Source organism: Scardinius erythrophthalmus (assembly GCF_964197995.2).
Source record: "Scardinius erythrophthalmus genome assembly, chromosome: 19".
Classification (NCBI taxonomy): domain Eukaryota; kingdom Metazoa; phylum Chordata; class Actinopteri; order Cypriniformes; family Leuciscidae; genus Scardinius; species Scardinius erythrophthalmus.
In genome coordinates, this window is record NC_138239.1 from 27,580,213 (window position 1) to 27,601,784 (window position 21,572).

Here is a 21,572-nt window from a genome sequence, read left to right on the forward strand (position 1 = left end):
GAATTGTGGCAGGTAATTAAGCTGGATGCAGTTTAAAATAAATCCATCAACTATGGTTGCCACCTACACTCGTGATATAATTACACAACGATCAAGGATACAACATTGACTATTATTGTGACATTCCAAATAAATCAAATGTGAACAATGTGAACCAAAAAGAAAACAATTCATTCGAGTAATAAAATAAGAATTCTGCATTCATTTCTACCAGCAAACTCACCTCTACCAACTCGCTCTCAATGCGTCTAAATGCTTGCCAGATGCTCATGCTGGATTTTACCCCAAAGCACATTAAAGTCATGCAGTGAGACGCAGTGCATTGGCGCAAAAGAACCCTTGAATGAGGGATTTTTCGGCGTGCGAAGGCAACCCGCGCTCTGACGGAATGGTGCTTTGATCACATGGCCCACAACCCCATCCAGATAGTTTACAACAAATGCGGTGCACGAGCAAACCAGACTGATATAAATCACCAATCTTCATTCCTATTTTGTCATACGTATTAAGATTCAGGAATTTGCTTGCTAATAATATTAAGCTTCACTGAGAAAATAAAGCACGGATTTCAAAGACTGTTCAATTAGCACGCTACTAGAAAAACGATTCAAAACGCTGTCTTTCCTTTCAACGCCCAAAAGTGATTATTTTGCTCAATTTACTGTTTTCTCACGCATTTTCTATAAAACCTATTTAATAAAGTTGCTATTGATACTGTTCATCACAGTTTGTTCAGTTTTTTTTGTTCGTTTTATGCCAAAAGGTGGCAACAGACAGGTGTTTTAAATGAGTCATTGAATCAAACAGTCGACTCGTTAAAACACTGACCTTTTTCACGACCAAAACACACGATTTACCCACAAATTACATTAAACAGATCTATCTAGACTTTCTCCATCAATATTCTCCAATTCTGGACATGACTTTCTTCAAGACGTTGTGTAAAAACACTACAACTGCCTAAATGAGATAATGTTCAGTTGGTTCACGAATGAAATGTACTGATGTCAAAACACAGAATTCGTTCAGTGAAAGGGGCGTATCGGTTTAGTTGTCCAACCAAGGAAATTTTCCTTCACTGCCCACAGTCAAAGGCTATGACTAGGCTACTACAGTCAGTCTTAAGGGCGCGAAAGCAGTAGGCTACTTCAAAGGGGGCGACTTCAGTCAGTGAAGGGAATATATTGTTCACTTTAAAGATTCGTTCAAAACACCAAGCGTTGAACCAAACTAACCAGCTCATTTTACGAGACAAGTGTCCTACAAATACAAATCTGTGTACTTAAAGGTTCTATTTTTTGCAATAACATGCATAAGTCCCTACAACCTGACAGATGACAATGCAATATAGGTGTTCAGACGTCTTTTACAGACTTTGTTAGCCAATGGTAGCACAGACTATTTACCTCAGAGCTCATGGTAAGTTTGACCTTAAAGTGTTTTTGTTATTACTTGTAATATTTTTAAAAAATTTTTTTTTTGCAATATCCATGCATAAAAAGTGAATGAAATGAAATATAGGCCTAGTGTTCAGACGTCTTTTACAGACTTTGTAAGCCAATGGTAGCACAGACTATTTACCTCAGAGCTCATAATTAGTGTGTGTCCTGAAAGTTGATTTGTTTTAGCCTACCAAAAAACCTCTTGAAACCCTTTCTTCTGAAACCCATGTTGTGCATGTACTGATTCTGTTTTCTATTAGTGAAAAGTAATTTGACTAGCACTTACTTCACTTGTTTCCTTTACTCAAACAGTTTGCAACAAGGCTCAGGACTCAAGAGAGACACTTCACTTTCGTCTCAGGAAAGACAGAACAATACCATATTGAAGAGATTCCCAGGAGGCACTCTGCTGTTTCTGTTGTTCCTAGTGAATGGTTTACTTTAGTAGACAAAAATAAGCATACAATGTTCCTTCACTTCTGTATGTACCATGTACTTACTATGGTAGGCTAGAATACGGGAATCATTCAGTGCCATGGTCTATGTCAAAGTACAAATAGTTTTAGACAGCTATGTTTCACATTGACCAAGAATGTTGAATACTGGGTGACACTCACTACACTTTACAGTAAGGTTACTTTCTCTAACATTAAAGTCACCATGAAATCAAAATGGACAGGTTTTTAATGGAAAATTGCAGTATTTATTATACACAATATACATCATTATTTTTAAATTCATGTTCCCTCGTAATTTCTTATCAAAATAACTTCCCTTCCCTCTTAGAGCGAAATTTCTTCTCTGATGATGCGTTTACTGGCCTAAAGGCGGGACAACCTGTCACTCACATGAGATCGACCAATAGCAAACCACATCCACCCAATGAATTACCCATGACAAAAGGAAGTCCCGCCCTACATTGCTTCTGAGAATGCATTAACTAACATTAACTAATAGGACCTTATCGCAAAGTGTTTCTGTTCTTATGAAGATAACGAGTCAAATGAGTGTCAGTATAGGATAAATCAGATCCCTTCTCAAATTAGAGCAAGGCTTGAGTTCATGTTTTGGGATTATGTGCAATCCTTAGTCTCTTGTCACACGCAGTCAGGGACAGGTCTCTTGAAAGATGTGAATGACGCTGTCATATGCAGGTGGTGGAGTCTGTCTGGGTAGAAATCCTCTTAGACTGCCCTTCCCCAACCAGAAAGACTCTGCTGGTTCTGTACTAAATGGATCTGTGATGTTAGGAATTAATGCAGCTTGGTTATCATCCTCTGTTTCATCACTAGTCTTGTTAGTCTTTTTTAGTGGTGGCCGAAAAGTGGCGTTCAGAAAGCTGGGGCTTCTGCCCAACAGCTCATTGGGGTCTACGGAGGTCTGTCTGTGGAGGTTCAAAGTCGTTCTTCCCGCATATTCACTGTTCTTGTCAAAACCGTGACTCTTGTATTGTCTGAGCTGACAGCGTTGATTACGTGAGCCTTTCGATTCTGATGGCTGGTCTTGATGTCTGGTGATCCTGACCGAAGCTCTCCGTCTTCTTGACATCCATGTAAGGAGGAGGAAAATCAAGATCCCGATGAGCAGACCCATCAGGATTGACAAGCAGAACGCCAGGATGAGCTCCTCTGGATGGAAAGGTTATTGAATTTTGAGTATGTTATATCAAAAATCATTTTGAACAGTTGAAGGGTTTGCAAAAGACTATTTTCATATTGAAAATATTTCATATTGACGGTTTAAATTGATATATAAGCTAGCTTAAGCAAGGCTACAATGATAGTAAAACAAATGCACAGCAATTCTTACCAAAATCAATAGGTTTAAGTAATTCCAAAATCGCATTAGTTTCATTTGAAGCCATAATAGTTAGCAGAAGCATGTCAACATGCAGCCAAACTCAATCCAAGCCCACAAGGACTGTTCACTGTATTTCTCAGGGAATAAAAGGGAAGTTTGCATAAAGGGAAACATTGTCGTCATTCTTCCTGCCTCTTTACTTGTAAAATTAGCAAGTGCTCGGCTTATCTGTTCAGGACAGAAATCCAGGGGAACAGAGCTGTTTCCTCTTGCATCATTTCCTTCGTTTCAGTGGATACAATACAATGGCTTCTTCACCCCATTATATTATAATTGACCAACTTACACCTTTTTGTAGACCTTTCAGCACTTTAAATTTCCTACTTTTGCACTAAAGTTGTTTTGAGATTGAGTGAGGATAAAAGGAAAATACTTAAGTAAAAACTAAAAAACTAAAACTGAACAATGCATCTATCGAGATAGCTTTGATTTGACACAGTTCCCATAGGAAAATGAAGACGCCCATGCAGGTTATAAGGTCTCAGTTGCCAGAGGGGATTTCCTTACTGCCTTAGTATCTGTGCCTTTTGGCCTATCACTGTATATTTCATGATCATAGAACCAAATAATAATACTGTCACGGGGTGAAGAATCACTCGACAAGGCAGGCTTAGTGAAAAGGCCCCGGAGGGTGGATTTATTTACAGTGATGAAATAAAAGGTGAAGGAAGACGGTGATCCGGTGAGTGATGGCTGGTGCTCCAAGTGCTCTGCAGTGTTCAATCCAAAAATGAAAGTGGGTGACCAAACGTGCTCCAAACGTGATGGGCTGTCGGTCACTCGCTGCTTTCTGAAGGGAACAGAGATTATTACATTCAGCTCGAGACCAGAGTCTGTCTGTCTGCTCAGCGCGTGCTGCTTTTGTAGCAGTCTGTTGATGAGGTGCAGCTGTGACCGATCAGCCCACTGTGAGGACGTGCAGGTGTTTTGTGTTTGTTACCAGGGCGACGCTGATTCCTTTGAGGACGCTCGTCACATTCCCCCCAAGCGTCGTTCTGGTCCTGTGAACGTATGGAGATAGTAGGGGTGAAATAAGGGGAGGGTGGGGAATGACCCCTGACAGACCTGCATAAGCTGTCCATATCCGTGAGAGGCCATCAGCGTTCGCGTTGGCGGCCCCGGCCCGATGTCGTACCTCGAAGTGGAAGTCCTGGAGCGCTAGGAACCAGTGAGTCACCCTGGCGTTGGTGTCCTTGGCGCGGGCCATCCACTGAAGAGGTGCATGGTCTGTGACCAGGGTGAACTTGCGGCCTAGGAGGTAGTACCGGAGCTCCAGGACTGCCCACTTGATGGCCAGGGCCTCCCTCTCGACGGCGGCGTACTTCCTCTCGGCCGGGGACAGCTTCCTGCTGATGTAAATGATCGGATGCTCCTCACCTTCCTGGACTTGGGACAGGACGGCTCCCAGTCCCGTGTCGGAGGCATCCGTCTGCAGCAGGAAGGGGCAGCCAAAGTCTGGAGCGCGGAGTACCGGTGACGACGTCAGTGCCGCTTTGACACGGGCGAAGGCCTCTTCCACGGCTGGGGTCCAGCATACTTTATCCGGCTGCCCCTTCCTGGTCAGGTCTGTCAGAGGGGCGGCTAAAGAGGAGAAGTTGGGGATAAAACACCGGTAATACCCTGCCAACCCCAAGAAAGCTCGTACCTGGGTCTTTGTCTGGGGTCTCGGGGTGGAGTGGATGGCCTCTACTTTCTTCTCCTGGGGTTGTATAAGGCCCCGTCCGACACGGAAACCCAGGTACTTGGCTTCAGAGAGAGCTAGATGACATTTTCGGGGGTTGGCGGTGAGTCCAGCCCACCGGAGCTCTGAAAGCACCCTCCGCAGACGCTCCAGATGTTCTCCCCATGCCTCGGAGTGGATCACGACGTCATCGATGTAGGCGGCTGCGTAGGCTTGATGGGGCCGCAGGATGATGTCCATCATTCTTTGGAAGGTCGCGGGGGCCCCGTGCAGGCCGAAGGGAAGGGTCCGGTATTGCCAGTGGCCACTGGGGGTTGAGAAAGCAGTTTTAGGTTTAGCAGTTTCGGAGAGTGGTACCTGCCAATAGCCTTTGGTGAGGTCCAAGGTGCTGATATACCGGGCCCTTCCCAAACGGTCCAGCAGCTCATCGACCCGAGGCATGGGGTACCCGTCGAATTCGGAGACTTCGTTCAGGCGGCGGAAGTCGTTGCAGAAGCGGAGGGTGCCATCCGGCTTTGGAACCATTACAATGGGGCTGGACCACGGGCTCCGGGATGGTTCTATTACACCCAACTTTAGCATTTGTTGGATTTCCTCCTCAATAGCCTGCCGACGAGCTTCCGGGACACGGTAGGGCCGTTGCCGGACGACGACTCCTGGGGGTGTCCTGACGTCATGCTGGACCACGTTGGTCTGCCCGGGCTGGGTCGAGAACACATCCTGGAACTGACTGACCAGGTGCTGCAGCTCCGCCTTCTGGGCAGCCGAAAGATGGGGGTCGACGTCTACAACCACGGGAACTGTGAGACTTAGGGCCGCCACTTGGTCCCGGGTCCCCACCCACTTCTTTAGGAGGTTAATATGGTAGAGTTGCTCTGTCTGGCGTCGACCAGGTTGCCTTAGACGGTACGTGACTGGCCCAATTCTTTCTAACAAAGTATATGGACCCTTCCAGGAAGTCAGGAACTTACAGGCAGAGCTGGGGACCAGGACCATGACGCGGTCTCCCGGCTGGAACTCCCGTGGTTGGAATGCCCGGTCGTAATGGCGTTGCTGCGCTTGTTGGGCTTTGCTGAGGTGTTCCCGGACTAATGGCATCACTCGATCGATTCTCTCTCTCATTTGTCGTACATGCTCGATGACGGTGCGATGAGGGGCAGGCTGCTGCTCCCAAGCTTCCCTGGCGATGTCGAGGAGCCCACGTGGTTGGCGGCCGAACAGGAGCTCAAAGGGGGTGAAGCCAGTTGAGGCCTGGGGTACTTCGCGGATCCCGAAGAGCACGTAGGGAATCATAAGGTCCCAATCCCGCTTATCCTCCGCCGCCACGCGTCTCAGCATCTGCTTCAGGGTCTGATTGAACCTCTCCACGAGCCCGTCCGTCTGGGGATGATAAACCGTGGTCCTCAACTGCTTCACCCGCAGCAGCCTGCAGAGATCTGCCATTAGCCGGGACATGAACGGTGTTCCCTGGTCAGTCAGTATCTCCGCGGGGATGCCGACTCGGCTGGCCAACAGAAACAGCTCCTGGGCGATGGACTTCGCGGTGGCTTTGCGTAGGGGAACTGCTTCTGGGTACCGGGTGGCGTAGTCGACGATCACCAGGATGTGCTCGTGTCCCCAGGCAGACTTTGGCAACGGCCCCACTATGTCCATTCCGATCCGCTCGAAGGGCACCTCGATGATGGGCAGCGGGATGAGCGGGCTGGTGGGAGGAGTCCTGGGCGACGTGACCTGGCAGGTCGGGCAGGCTTGACAAAACCGCTTTACTTCGGCCTCCAGGCCCGGCCAGAGGAAACGGTCGCGGATGCGCTGGGTGGTGTTGGCTGCCCTGAGGTGTCCTGCCATGGGGTGGGAATGGGCCAGCTCCAGGATAGTTTCGGTCTTGGCTCGGGGAACCACCAGTAGTTTTTTCTCCTCCCCCCTCCGCTGTGCGACACAGTACAGCAGGCCATTCTCGACGACAAAATGCGGGAGAGGATGGGGCCGTGGGAGGACGTCGTTTCCATCGATTATCCGTACCTGGGACCAACAGTGCTTTAAACGTTCGTCCTCCCGTTGTTCCTTGGCGAATGAGCCCCCTCCAGCAGCCTGTTGGTAAACAAAGAAAGGATTAGAAGATTGGGAGGGGGACTCACCATCTCTCCCGCTGTCGGAGGCAAGTAGGGCTGGTCTGCGGCGGGGTCCACGTGGCCGCCTCCGTCTTCGACGGTTCCCCTCCAGGCTGGCAGGCTGAGTAGCGGCGGTGAGCAGTCTGTCGAAGCCCGGCCAGTCTCTCCCAAGCAGTACGGCCACCGGCAGGTCCTTCATCAAGCCAGCCTCCACCGGCCAGGTGCCTTGGGGTGACGATATGGTGACTCTGCGGGCCGGTACTTGGCGAGTGTCTCCGTGTACGCAGGTAATCGGCAGAAAACTCTTCTCACAGCCTCGAGGGGCACACACACGGGACTGGATAAGGGTGACCGCACTGCCTGAGTCTAGCAGGGCCCGGAAACGTCTCCCTTCCACGACCACGTCCGCTTCAGGGGCTCCCGATGGTACACGCTGATGGACGATGCAGCCTGCCAGCCACGCACGCGGTGGTGTTATGGGTTCAGCGCTGGGCATGGGCTCGTCTCGCGGCGGGGGAACCGTCGGCCTGCTGACTGGTCGTGAGGTGCCTTCGAGCGGGCGCCGCTCCTGGACCACCCTCCGGGGAAACGGCAACGCTCGATCCCCAGCCTCGTGGTGATGGATGGCATCCGCCAGCTCGATCGCCTCCACTAGTTCCAGAGTGTTGCAGGGATTTCTCATTCCAACCGCTTGCCGAATTGGACGGGGAAGAGCACGGAGGAGGCGATTGACCACCACCCGTTCCGCTACCTGAGCTGCAGAGGGATTTCCTTCCAATAGCCAGTGATGCGCGATGCGGCTGAGTTCGGCGGCTTGGGCACGGGCTGGCACGCGGGACTTGAACTCCCATTCGTGAAACTGTTGGGCGGCACAGATGGATGAGAGGCCGAGCCTCGCCAGGATTTCACGCTTGACTTCGTTATAATCTTCGGCGATCTCACGGGGAAGTGAAAAATAAGCCCGTTGGGCTTCTCCAGTGAGAAGAGGTGCCAGCGCGCGTGCCCAATCGTCCTCGGGCCATGCTTCACATCGGGCTGTAGTTTCAAAGACTTGCAGAAAAGCTTCTACATCATCATCAGCCGTCATCTTCGGCAGCAGGCGGGTGGCTTGAGCTCGAGGGTCAGGTAGCGGAACGCGCTGAGCGGCGGTGGTACGGATGGCGGTTAGTTCTTCCTCCGTCCTACCCTGGCGAGTGGCGAGATGTTCTACAATTTGCTGCTGGCGGATGCTCACCTCCGCGAGGCGTTGTAGAACCTCCTCCATCATGGGGACCAAGCGTGCCGCTTTCCGTGTCCTGCAGTGCGAAAAGGGAAAAAAAGGAAAAAATTAGGATTTGGGGCGGTGAACTTGCCGGTGATTCCTCACGCACTTGCCCGCATTCTCCACCACTGTCACGGGGTGAAGAATCACTCGACAAGGCAGGCTTAGTGAAAAGGCCCCGGAGGGTGGAATTATTTACAGTGATGAAATAAAAGGTGAAGGAAGACGGTGATCCGGTGAGTGATGGCTGGTGCTCCAAGTGCTCTGCAGTGTTCAATCCAAAAATGAAAGTGGGTGTCCAAACGTGCTCCAAACGTGATGGGCTGTCGGTCACTCGCTGCTTTCTGAAGGGAACAGAGAGAAAGGTTAGTCCAGCAATACATTCAGCTCGAGACCAGAGTCTGTCTGTCTGCTCAGCACGTGCTGCTTTTGTAGCAGTCTGTTGATGAGGTGCAGCTGTGACCGATCAGCTCGCTGTGAGGACGTGCAGGTGTTTTGTGTTTGTTACCAGGGCGACGCTGATTCCTTTGAGGACGCTCGTCACAATACTCTTAAAAATACCCACCTAAAAGTTAGAACTATATCATTTTTGCTAAGTATCTAGAAATGCATGAACTCGAAGAAGAAAAAGGAAGATGATATGCATTCTACTGAATTCAATTGAAGTCCCAGTCTCTGTTCCCTCCTGGTGTCCTGGCTTTTACAAATATTGCAGTGAAGGGAAACTTTTAGAAAAACAGTTGCAGGACAGCCTTGCTCTGAGTTTATTGCAAAAACAGGAATGGCCAGCAGATGTCATTATTGAACTACGTTGTTCTTGATGGAGAGACTGGGTGGTAATCTATCTATCTATCCATCTATCCGTCCATCCATCCATTCATCCATCTATCTATCTATCTATCTATCTATCTATCTATCTATCTATCTATCTATCTATCTATCTATCTATCTATCTATCTATCTATCTATCTATCTATCTATCTATCTATCCGTCCATCCATCCATCCATCCATCCATCCACCTATCTTTCCATCCATCTGTCCATCTATCTATCTATCTATCTATCTATCTATCTATCTATCTATCTATCTATCTATCTATCTATCTATCTATCTATCTATCTATCTATCTATCTATCTATCTATCTATCTATCTATCTATCTATCTATCTGTCCGTCCGTCTGTCCATCTCTCTTGTCTGTCTGTCTGTCTATCTATCTATCTATCTATCTATCTATCTATCTATCTATCTATCTATCTATCTATCTATCTATCTATCTATCTATCTATCTATCTATCTATCTATCTATCTATCCGTCCATCCATCCATCCATCCATCTATCTTTCCATCCATCTGTCCATCTATCTATCTATCCATCTATCTATCTATCTATCTATCTATCTATCTATCTATCTATCTATCTATCTATCTATCTATCTATCTATCTATCTATCTATCTATCTATCTGTCCGTCCGTCCGTCCGTCCGTCCGTCCGTCCGTCCGTCCGTCCATCCATCTCTCTGTCTGTCTGTCTGTCTGTCTGTCTGTCTGTCTGTCTGTCTATCTATCTATCTATCTATCTATCTATCTATCTATCTATCTATCTATCTATCTATCCGTCCATCCGTCCGTCCATCCATCTCTCTGTCTGTCTGTCTGTCTGTCTATCTATCTATCTATCTATCTATCTATCTATCTATCTATCTATCTATCTATCTATCTATCTATCTATCTATCTATCTATCTATCTATCTATCCATCTCTCTGTCTATCTATCTATCTATCTATCTGTCCGTCCGTCCGTCCGTCCGTCCGTCCGTCCGTCCGTCCGTCCGTCCGTCCATCCGTCCGTCCATCCGTCCATCTCTCTATCTATCTATCTATCTATCTATCTATCTATCTATCTATCTATCTATCTATCTATCTATCTATCTATCTATCTATCTATCTATCTATCTATCTATCTATCTATCTATCTATCTATCTATCTATCTATCTATCTATCTATCTATCTATCTATCTATCTATCTATCTATCCTTCCTCTGTCTGTCCTTCCTCTGCGTTGTTTCATTGCACTCTTGTCAAACGCTTTTGAACGCAAGAACGCGCTCTGTCTAAACGCCCCCTTATTGTTCCCTTTAATACCAATAGGTGGCGGTAAAGGTCACATGAAGTAACACGGCCTTGCAACATTGTTTAAAGGTTTCCAAAGCAACCCGTCCAACAGATCTTTACCACCATCATCACATGAGACTCAAGAGCCCCGAGGGGAAGGAAGCGTCTTCTGCTCACGGTAATACACACTACATACTAGCCTACTAAACAAATGAAACAATGTATTCTGATTAATTAGAACTGGTGTTCTTGGCGATTTGCGCAATAATTTCCCGTTTAATCTCCGCTTATGCTTTTAGACTTCCGACAAGCTGTTTGTGCTGATATTTATCTTGTGTTCCTGAGTTTCTGTTGTCTTCACTTAGTTACTTGCATAACTTTGGCTGATATGCATGCAAAGTCAATGATGCGTTTCATGTGCAATAAACGTGTAAGATAAAAATGATCCCTGGTGGGCAAAGACTTTAAATTATGGATGAGCTCTATAACTAAAGCTCTTTTCCATATAATAGAAATCAGTCAATAAGTCCATAGATGATTATTATTACTATTATCAAACTGATAAATAAATAAATAACAGCAATTTATGTGATATAAAAGGGACCTGATCTCTGTGCAAATTATGCATGTACAGCATGACTACAGTGTGCATACAGTACAATTGCACTGTAAAAAGTGGAAATGTGCAGTTTTCTACCTGATATTAAAAATAACTTTTGTTTGTGTAACCTTATTTATTTAACTGATTTAGTCATAATGAAATTAATGATGTTTTAGGTTTTTTTTTAACTTAAGTTACACTACTTAGTTTATATGTTACCTCATCTAAATCTTTTACACCCATGCTGTTAATTTTTCTTCTTGGTTCACTGACTAGATAGAAGAGGACTTGTGATTGGTCGACTACCTGGTTGGGCACCTAAATGAAACCTGCTTTTCTATTGGATCGTATCAAGTTCCTGGAGTTTCTGCATCAGAGTGAGAGAGAGAGAGAGAGAGTGAGAGAGAGCAAGAGGAGGAAAGAGAGTTGTAGGAGGGGCAGATGGGGATGCCCCTTAAGAAAGTAGTGCAGTATCTTCTGTCTGATGTGCCGACTGCATGAGTGATCCGGTGTCAGTGGAGCACAGGACTGTAGAGAGGGACCATGGCTTCCCTAAGCCCTTTCGGACGGTCCACCAAGGACATTATGAATGTGATGCAGAGGCTGCAAGGTAGGTGATGCTGTATTTCTGTTCTCCCAGCTCTCATGACCGTCCTCTGGCTCTATGAGTCAGGAGGAAATTTGCTGATTCAGTGCCTTCCCACAGAGAGTTTGCCAGATGTCTCTTGTTGCACAAATGCACCATATTTGATAGCATAGGAACTTACCCACTTGAGAAATCAATATTGATGCTTTACATAATGGCTTTGCATGTCCATCCATTTATCTTTTAACTAATGCTGTCATCAAAAACAGCTTATGGCCGTGTTGCAAACAGAAATGTTTGTGCATTTGAACTGTCCAGAGGGAATCATGCACTGTGCATCATGATGGTTTTACGAATGCCTTGCTTTATCAGCTGAGGGTTCGAACGGACTGGTTTTGTGCTGCAGTAGTTGAGGAAAGGTCAGGTTTTCAAACAGAGGATGTATTTGTGTTGTGATGCTTTCTGTGTATTTTTGGACATAATTGTGTCTGCTAGGTGCTGACATAAATTGCTAATTTAATTAAAATCACATAGATGGCATGTAATCTAACTACAGAGAGCTGTATTGTTAAATTGCCCTAGTCATGGCTGTTTTTTCCCACAAAGAAAATTGATAAAAGATTTAGTCTTTGGGGTTAGATTAGATTTGTGTTTAAAATAAGTTTAGCTCATGAAGGTCATCATTGTTTTTTTTTTCTTACAGGAAGTTGGCCTTGACAAAAGGCCCTTATCAAAAACTTGTGTTGATGCCATAGAGAGAATAGTTTTGTTTGACCTTTCTTGCTTGAATGATATTTAGGCTACATTCTTTATGAGAAGGTTGTTTTAGTTTACTGGAATGCTATGTCATGTCATATCAAATGCATTTGAGACACATTTCTGCCAATATGGTGCCTGCCAACATAATGAGTATGGCTTTTTAGGTGGCAGGAAATGTTATATGTTTTGCGATCATTTTTGAAAGGAAGGCAAAATATAAAACCACCCTATAGAAAAACATAGAAGCGATGATTGCTGTTCTGGGAGCGAGTGATGACGTTGGGATGCAGGGGCTCATGCTGGTAGGAAAATGTTTCCATAATCCAACTGTTTTGCTAATATTTAGCTTCAATATTATTCATCACCAAATCCACATGATTAAAGGGATAGTTCACCCAGAAATGAAAATTTTCACCAAACCAGTCACAAGTCGCACGGGTATATTTGTGGCAATAGCCAACAATACATTGTATGGGTCAAAATTATCGATTTTTCTTTTATGCCAAAAATCATTAGGATATTAAGTAAAGATCATGTTCCATGAAGATATTTTGTAAATTTCCTACCGTAAATATATAAAACATTTATTTTTGTGAGTGAATGCAGAAATATTGCGAACATAAATTTAAAGGCGATTTTCTCAATGTTTCGATTTTTATTTGCTCCCTCAGGTTCCAGATTTTCAAATAGTTGTATATCGGCCAAATATTGTCCTAATATTGTCCTATCCTAACAAACCATACATCAATGGAAAGCTTATTTATTCAGCTTTCAGATGATATATACTGTAAATCTCAATTTCAAAAAAATGTACCCATGTGACTGGTTTTGTGGCCCAGGGTCACATATTTGAAAACAACCCAAACAAACACACTAGCACACCAACTTTCATTGCTCCGCCCTTAAAACGGATGTTTCATTACCATAGCTGAAGCAAAGCAAAATAATTATTTGCAAAAAATGAAGCGAAGATGACGAACAATTCCGAACAACAAAGAAAAACAAAAAATGAACGTACAATAGGCCTACACAAGAGTGTATAAGCAGTAAGAGTTGGTTGTTAGTCGCCAGAAGCCGCAGCACACCAGCTCCAGACAAACAATGACTCTCAAAACTGTCCTGTTACTACAGCTAACATTACGACAACAGTAGGCTATATCTTGATTCTGTGATATTATTCAAAACCAGTGTTACTCACATACAGAGCAGAAACAGCTCAATGGCAGCCATTTTCAGGCCTTCCCACTTAGGTCTCTCCAACGCTGGAAAGCTTTTCTAATATAAACTCTGGTCCTAAAGCTTTTGCAATCATAACCCTTCTTTTTCAGTGATATTCCTCTTAACTTTCTCTTTTGCAATGTCTCTCAGCCATCTCTCTTTCTACAGCCTTTCTTCAAATCTCCCTCTTGCTCACTCTCTTATGGTGCGTTCCAGGCAACCTGTAGCCCGTGTTTTTCCAACCTTATACCCGTGAAAGTGCACTGGAACGGCAGTCAAACCCGTGACTTCCCACCCCTGAACTCGTACTAGATCGATGTACTCCCAGTTACAAGTCGTGAGTCGTGGTTTGAAGTCGTGATTTACATGCTCAAAAACCTGCCTGGAACGCAGCATTACCTCCCCCATCATGAGTGGACACGCCCCCAATTGCTGATTGGCTCACTCTCTCTCCTGCCCCATCATGAGTGGACACGCCCCTTACTGCTGATTGGCTACAAGTGTGTTGTGGTGCTCTCAACAGCGTTTCTCAGAAATCACTTACTGCACCTTTAAGCTTGCATCACTATTACTTTTGCTTATAGTTTGAAAGGTTAAACATCTGGATTATAATAAAACACCCAGACTAATATGCTGGAAGGATGCCCGTATATTGTTCAGTGTTTTTGTCTCAGACCTGGACAGGGGTTCTAGAGGAGTAGGTGGTGTGTGTGGGAACAGGTAGAACCTGACACCTCTTTGGAAGATGTCCTGTCCTTGGAAGATGGAACAGATCGATATTTGGACTCTCTGGCGTTGTGTGCCCCTACTTATTGACTGATGGCTGTTACTCAGTGTTGGCAGTGGACAGGGGCAAGTCTATAAAAATGACAAATTAGCTGTATTTTGTTCTGTGCCCATCAACATGGTTTGATGGCAACCCGCTGTTCCACTACAGCGAGACCTTTGAGAGCGTTAATCCCGTGAAAGCAGATGTTTCGCTGTGGGCTTTCATGGAAGAGTAGCTAATAATGGCATCAGGCTGGTACAATTTTCTGCTCAATAATTGATTTAAGAATGATTTCAACAACTCTTATGACAATAAGCAGAGCAGGAGTATATGGAAAGAGCTATGATACAAGCATAAATGTTGTTAAGTTCTAACTCCCCTTTTAAACTTAATAACCAGGCATGCTGGGTAACGTAATAATAATCTATAGCAGGTGACTGACTGTGACATATCCTGATTTACAGATGTAATTACAAAAAAAAGGTTTCTTTCTAGTTCAGGTACAACTGATTATCTAATTGAATTCATTTAAAATAAGCATGAAACAGTTTGAAACTCATGTTGCTCTCCTAATATGATATTTTGAGAAAGAATGTAGGATGGGACTTGATTTTATTAATCAAATCATTTGGATTGGATGGTAAAAAGTGTCTGTATGGCATGTGGTTGTAAGAGAGGGGGATTTATTTCTTCAAAATAACACACACTGATAAATAATGCATAAAAAAGACCAGGAAGATGATTTAAGAAATTAAATATAGTGTCAGGCTGACATTAAGGTTTTATCTGTTTATTACTATTTGAGGTTTTATTTTCACAGTAGCCTACTCAAACTCACAATCCTGTTCTGAACAACTCATAAAGTTAATAAAAAAACACTCTTCATTAATAGTTAAAGATGCTCAGGGATGAAAGTGTGTGGTACATGCGCCTTTTCAAAGCCTCTAATGCATTTCCTATGTAACCTAGAACATATTCTGCTACTTCTTTGTGGAGAATTTATGTTTATTGCTGATCACCATGGCAATGCCCACATGCTCATAGTCTTCAGGACGAAAGAGAAGCGTGACTTAAGCTACAGAGAGGAACTTATTATTTAAACACTTCAGGAAGGAAGTTGCAAATGCGCAATAACTGGCACTTCTGTTTTTACCGCCAAAATTTCAAGAGTCACAGATGCATTTAGTGCAGGAAATCTGACTTGGAATAAATGGTGTCTGTTTTTAGATGGAAAATGTACCTACTTAACCCACCCGCATATAAAACCACTTTAGCAACTGCATAGCAACGCCCTAGCAACCATCCGAAATACCCTAGCAACATGACGATAAATATAACATATAACATATATTTAGAAAATGTAAAAGTTATTTATAGTGCATGCTAAGTTTCTGATTTGATGTAGCCTGTACATTTTCTAATGTGCAGTAGATTTGGCATTTGATGTTGGCACAGCAGTTGCATTTATGGCGAATTTAGTTCAATGATGTTCATGCATGCCATGTGGTCAAATGTATTTTGCATCAGAAGAGGTGTGTGCTCGTTACCATGGCACATCAACAGAGAATAAGGCGATGTGTGGTTGATGTGACAGAAGGTCTGTGGTTTCTGTTTTCAGAGTAACTTCTTTTGGTTTCCCCCTCAGTGGTGACTGGCGCATGCCTGTTCAGAGCGTGTGGTAAAAGCATGTGACGTCTTCCCTTCATTGGCACGAATGATTTTTATACAGCAGCCATTTCCTTCAGACTCATGCCAGATGAAAACTCTCCAACGAAGAAGGGCTCTTGTTGTTTATTGAGAAAGTTTGTATAAGAATGTTTGAATTGTAAATCTGTTGGTGTTTAAATATATTGTTAAAACATTGAGAAACGTGATCTCGTGTTTGGGCTGCAACACTCAAATATAACTCTTATCTGATGCTCTCTCTAATTAAAGACATTGCTATCATCACATTGATCAAAATACATTGTTATATACAGTATTGCAACATAGATGTAGGCCATTTCATCCGGCCAGAGAATTGTTGTAAAAGGACACTAGAGGGCAGTATTTCAGTGTTCAATATTTTTTCTAAATATTTAAATGATTATAATTGGATCCTTATTTTTTTGCCTAATACATGAAATCAACATTTGCATTTCTCTCTAGCGGTCAGTTGAAACTGCAGCAGTGATGTGAAGAGTGTTAAAGACATTCTCCGTTCAGCAGATGACGGCAACTACTGACCCGTTGCCCATGATATCATCTGTCCCGAGTTTGTGTTGAACACACTCATTTAAATTTCAGACGCTCCACACAATTGTTTCTCTTATTTCTATGTGTAGACTGAAAGTGACTGTATGTTCATTGATACTATTATTAACTGTAATTCTTAATGCTGGCAATCAGTGCAAGTGAACAACATTAGACATTAGAAGACCGTTATAATCAAAGATTGATCCAGTTTGTCGTGTTGCAGCACTAGCTTTGCCTGTAAAACACTAATGATCATCTATTGATTGCTGATGGAGAACTGTGGGGCTTTTGCAAATTGTATTTGCATTCTGCACTAGTCTAAATTTGTTCTAGACTTTTTTAAACTCAATATTGTATCCTGAAAAGCTTTACATTATCCTGCGATCACATTTCAGGACTGGACAGCTCCATAAAATACACGGATACAGTGTTGGGTGTGATGCATTACTAAGTAATTAATGAGATTATAATGATAATAATGAATAATATATAAAATAATGAAATTAATGAAAAAATACTGTTCTTGAAAAAGTAAAGCAAGGGATTACTCTTAATTTTTATGTAATTGCAGTTACTTCTGATGTAATTGCATTAGATACTGTATAGACTATAGAACAATTCATTAATTCTATCAAAACAATAGTGGATTGAAACGTCAAAATTTAACATCCTTGTATCTTTAAATAAGGGGAAGAACAATTTCAAGAATAATCTATGCAATTTTATATTATTTATTTGAAAGAATTGAAAGAGCAGATTCATGACTATTGTTTTGTTCAACTGGCCGAGGTTGATATGGGATTTAGAAAGTAAATAATGCCATACTTTTTAGGGAGAGCAATTAGTACAGTAATCTAATTACACTGTTGAAAATGTAAAAGTAACATTTTTAGAGTTACTTACCCAACACTATATATTCCCTTGAAATTGTAATTGCGATTATCACAATTTACTGTACATTGAATGATGTTTTGAATAGTTTGGCCATGGGACCCACATTTCCCCATGGTCATCAAGCTGAGACCCACCTTTTTAGGAATTATATAGGCCTATTATAATACATTTGTTTACAAATTGACAATGTGTTAAAATCAACAATGTGTTAAAAATTGTTGACACACACACACAAGTACTGCCCCCCTTTACTTAACATACAAATAAATTGTAAGAATATGACTAATACTGATAAATAAACCGTAGGCCTACGAGGTTAAGCTATTAGCAGTCCCAAACTAGTTTTTGTTAATACAATCTTGGTGTGAGCCACCACAGTCATATAAAAATATACAAAATAACCAATAAGTGGCATTTTGGGGTTATGGAAACAACAGTTAGACTATCATGGTGATACACAATACTTGCAAGAACTGTTAAAGAAACATGGAAGCTGCTCCTGATAAATAGAATGAACATCACCTGCATGCAAAACACATGACGTACCAAGCAATAACGTGATTTATTGGTATTTTACTTTTATTTCGTTACTTACTAATTTACTACGTTACATGCTCGTATTTTTTTGCGCTTTAGTGAAGTGATACAGCGCGCACCGGCACATTTGCGCGTGCAATTAAAGAGTGCACGCTACGACTACGAGCACAGTATAACGATGGATGACAGGACATGAAATTTCGTTTTTCTAAGGTGAGAGTTTTTTGTAGTAACAAGTTATGAAAATAACGATAGAATAATGACACTGGCTTGGCTATATCCTGACAACATCTCATCTGAATCTGGACAACGCGTTTTTTTTTTCTATTTTAAAACGACGCTGCATGCTTGTTTATTTTGCGCTTTATTTAGTGAAGCGATATACAGCGCGCTCCGCCGCATTTGCGCGTGCAATTGAAGAGTGCGCGCTACTGCAGTATAGCGGCTGACACAGGACAGGAAAGTCCGTTTTTCTGAGATGAGAGACTTTTTATTTCAGCTTACACTTACGTCTCTGGTAGTTCCAGAGTTATTGAGCACCCGGTTATTGTGCCGGGTTGTCTGAAGTAGTCGTGATTCGCCTCTCACTGCGTAAACACACCACGCAGAATAATGTAAGCGGCTTTTTTTTTTTTGTAATCGCGGTTTTGAACGATTACGTAATCGTGGCATCCGTAATCGTAATCGCGATTAGAAATTCGATTAATTGTGCAGCCCTAAATATATATGTGTGTGTGTGTGTTAGATATAATAAATAAGTTGCCTTTTTATTCTAGTCCGCACACTGTCAGGTCTTTTTAATCTGATTTAAAGAACACTGAGCGTTAACCCTGTTAACTGATCGAATCAAACTGTTTGTGACTCTTATAGCATTTATAGCACTCTGATGATTTGAGGTACATTCCTCAATCTTTAACACAAAAGGCTTTTTGAAGATATAAATACCTGAGATATAAATACCTCAGCTATTCTACTGTGAGTGAGCAAAGAATGGATTTTTTTCCTCTAAGTGGATTTGCGAAGGAACAATTATATTTTGCAAATGCACTTACATTTCAATGTATGCACCAAGACATGAGATTGAATTAAGTAATTTAATAAAGGGTGTTTTGTTAAACAAGACACAACACAAAGCAATGCATGCCTGGAAGACTTAACATTGGGGATGTCCATTTATGGTTATAAGATGGTCTTGTATTTGCACAATTAAATATATATCCGGATACAAATAAATATGTTGTCAGGTGGATTGGGCTTGTGTGGCTGATGGTCAGGAATAATAGAGTGATGTCACTGACTGCACCGTAGCAGGTGGCAGATGCATTTGCTCTAGCTGTTACATAAATGATTCAATACTTTGAGTGCAGTTGGTTCCCAGTTGCCTTATAGCCATTTGCAAATAATGCATGTATTATTTAGCATGATTAAATTCATGCCGTGAATGATTTTTGCCATAGACAGACACATACAGAATCAAAAAGACTTAAAGGATTTAGAATATTAAATGAGAAAATAGTTATTCTTTGGGACTTTATTTTACTTATTAACTTGATATACAAAGATTCAAAAGTTAAAAGTTAAGGTGTTTTTGAAAGAAGTATCTTATGCTCACCAAAGCTGCATTTATTTGATAAGAAATATAGAAAAAATGTGAAATTATGAATATTATTGCAATTTAAAATAAGTGTTCTGTATTTGAATTTATTTTAAATTGTAATTTATTACTATTTTTCTGTTATTACTCCAGTCTTCAGTGTCACATGATCCTTCACAAATCTTTATAATATGCTGATTTGATTTCTTTTTATTATACATTTTGAAAATAGTTGTGGTGCTTAATATATTTGCGGAAACCATGATACATTTTTTTAGGATTGTTACAGAGGTGTTCTGGGTGGTTGCCAGGGTGTTGCTAGGTGGTTACTAAATGATTGTCCAAGTCAAAAAAAGTCCACTTCGAGGTCTCTTTATTCCTCCTTCAGTGTAAGTCAATGGACACATGACACGTGATTTGAAGTATCGTTTATGTCTGTAGCACACCTGTTGTAGGATAAATTACTTGCCAAAGTTTAATACTTAGTGTTATTAGTATGTTGAATCATTATTACTAAGCCAAATTAAAAGCAATAGTTGCGTCATCAAACACTCCAATAATGTTTAATTAATAAAGGAATAAATTATGCACAATTTTGATTTCTCATTGTAAAGACAAAAAAAAAATAGTTACTTTCTATGTGCTTTGCATCTTACACATGCAAACTCATACACAACCACAGTAATTATGTTATGTACCCAATAAGTCCCTGGTTGTACAGCATTCTGGACTGCTATGAATCTGATTATTTGCTAAGCCATTCTTGCATTAGGGTGTCTGCAGTGCTTGTAGTGGAGGCCCCGGTGGAGTTCAAGCTGTGTAGCGCGAGTACTGACCCCCACCCACCCATATAAATCAGGATAACACCAGCTGCCCGGTGACATCACAGCCCCCCGCGTGCTGATTGGAGGATCAGTGCCATAGCCGGTTAGTATGGCTGCAGCTGTGGGATGCTGCTAGAACTAGAACAGACCTGAACGGAGCATCCACACCAGCACGACTCCCAAGCTCCGCTAACAACAGGAAGTCGCCCGTCTCATAAAAACTGCCCTCGATTATCAGCCTATCCACAGCGGAGGAGGAGAGAGAGGGAGACAACAGGAGGAGGGGGAGGTTCCATCCTCCAGCACTCAGTCGCACTGTGTTTTCACACGGAAAGCTCCTGCTTCCCGGAGGAAATAAAGGATAGCTGATCTGGTTTTCCTCCCTGAATGACACGCACACAATATCACACATGAAGGACACAAAGAAACGGTGGGAATGCAGGGTGCACAATGGCTCACTTTAAGGACGTAGCTGTGAAAAAGACCACGTCTCTGAATCTGGTGACAGGATTCTTTCAGTATCTCCGCGGTAAGTGGGACATCGATGTCTCCTCTCATCTGACTGGATATTTCAGGAGTTTGGGAGCCACTAGCTCAGATTCACATGTAGTCTGTGCTTCACTGAATGTAGGTGAAACAGATGCATGATCCAGATATGCAGTGACACGTCTCTGGGTCATATGGCTCACTAGACATTATTGGGCAGCTGAGGTCTTCCTCGTCTTCCTCCTCGGGAGAGGTAATCACCGTGTTGGCACGGGTCACGGCTGCACACGAGTGCTGATGTTAACCTCTTTACAGCTGCGCATGTTGGATTATAATGGCTGTGGCATGCCATGTGTGCTACAGTACATGGATGCTTCTTAAACACGCTCTGTGCATTGCATTAGAACATGCATGCAAACATAGGATGTTGTCTCTTGTGAATATCGTTGGTCTGTCTGAGCCCATCATGTATAAATATGTCTGGTGGGTGTTTGTTGGTGACCTGGATGAGCTTTTCTGTATCTCGAAATGCTCTGCAAGATGTGTATATTGTGTTAGCAGATGTCACACACTTCCATTACTGCTGTTTTGCAAAGTCA

At 42.9% G+C, this 21,572-nt stretch overlaps 2 protein-coding genes across 2 annotated transcripts in view; one reads left to right on the forward strand and one right to left on the reverse strand.

Annotated features, from left to right (window-relative positions):
- Positions 1–2,133: 2,133 nt before the first annotated feature.
- myct1b (myc target 1b) lies at positions 2,134–3,357 on the reverse strand. The gene is made up of 2 exons (XM_081394118.1): positions 3,252–3,357; positions 2,134–3,070 (listed from the first exon to the last, which is right to left on the reverse strand). The coding sequence occupies exons 1-2, from the start codon at positions 3,322–3,324 to the stop codon at positions 2,550–2,552; spliced, it is 594 nt and encodes a 197-aa protein (XP_081250244.1). The 5' UTR covers positions 3,325–3,357; the 3' UTR covers positions 2,134–2,549.
- Positions 3,358–20,937: 17,580 nt separating this feature from the next.
- The window catches only part of LOC308679959 (nesprin-1-like), a gene marked incomplete at both ends in the record, with an annotated part of 38,439 nt that continues 37,804 nt past the window's right edge, over positions 20,938–21,572 (forward strand). Inside the window, one exon of the mRNA XM_081347835.1 lies at positions 20,938–21,016. Coding sequence (XP_081203961.1) covers positions 20,938–21,016 — 79 coding nt within the window. The remainder of the gene's footprint in view (positions 21,017–21,572) is intronic.

Coding starts and splice junctions, on each gene's coding strand:
- myct1b (XM_081394118.1), bottom strand. CDS start 3,324: ATGCTTCTGCTAACTATTATGGCTTCAAATGAAACTAATGCGATTTTG. Junction 3,071..3,251: donor ACTTAAACCTATTGATTTTG/GTAAGAATTGCT, acceptor CTTTCCATCCAG/AGGAGCTCATCCTGGCGTTC.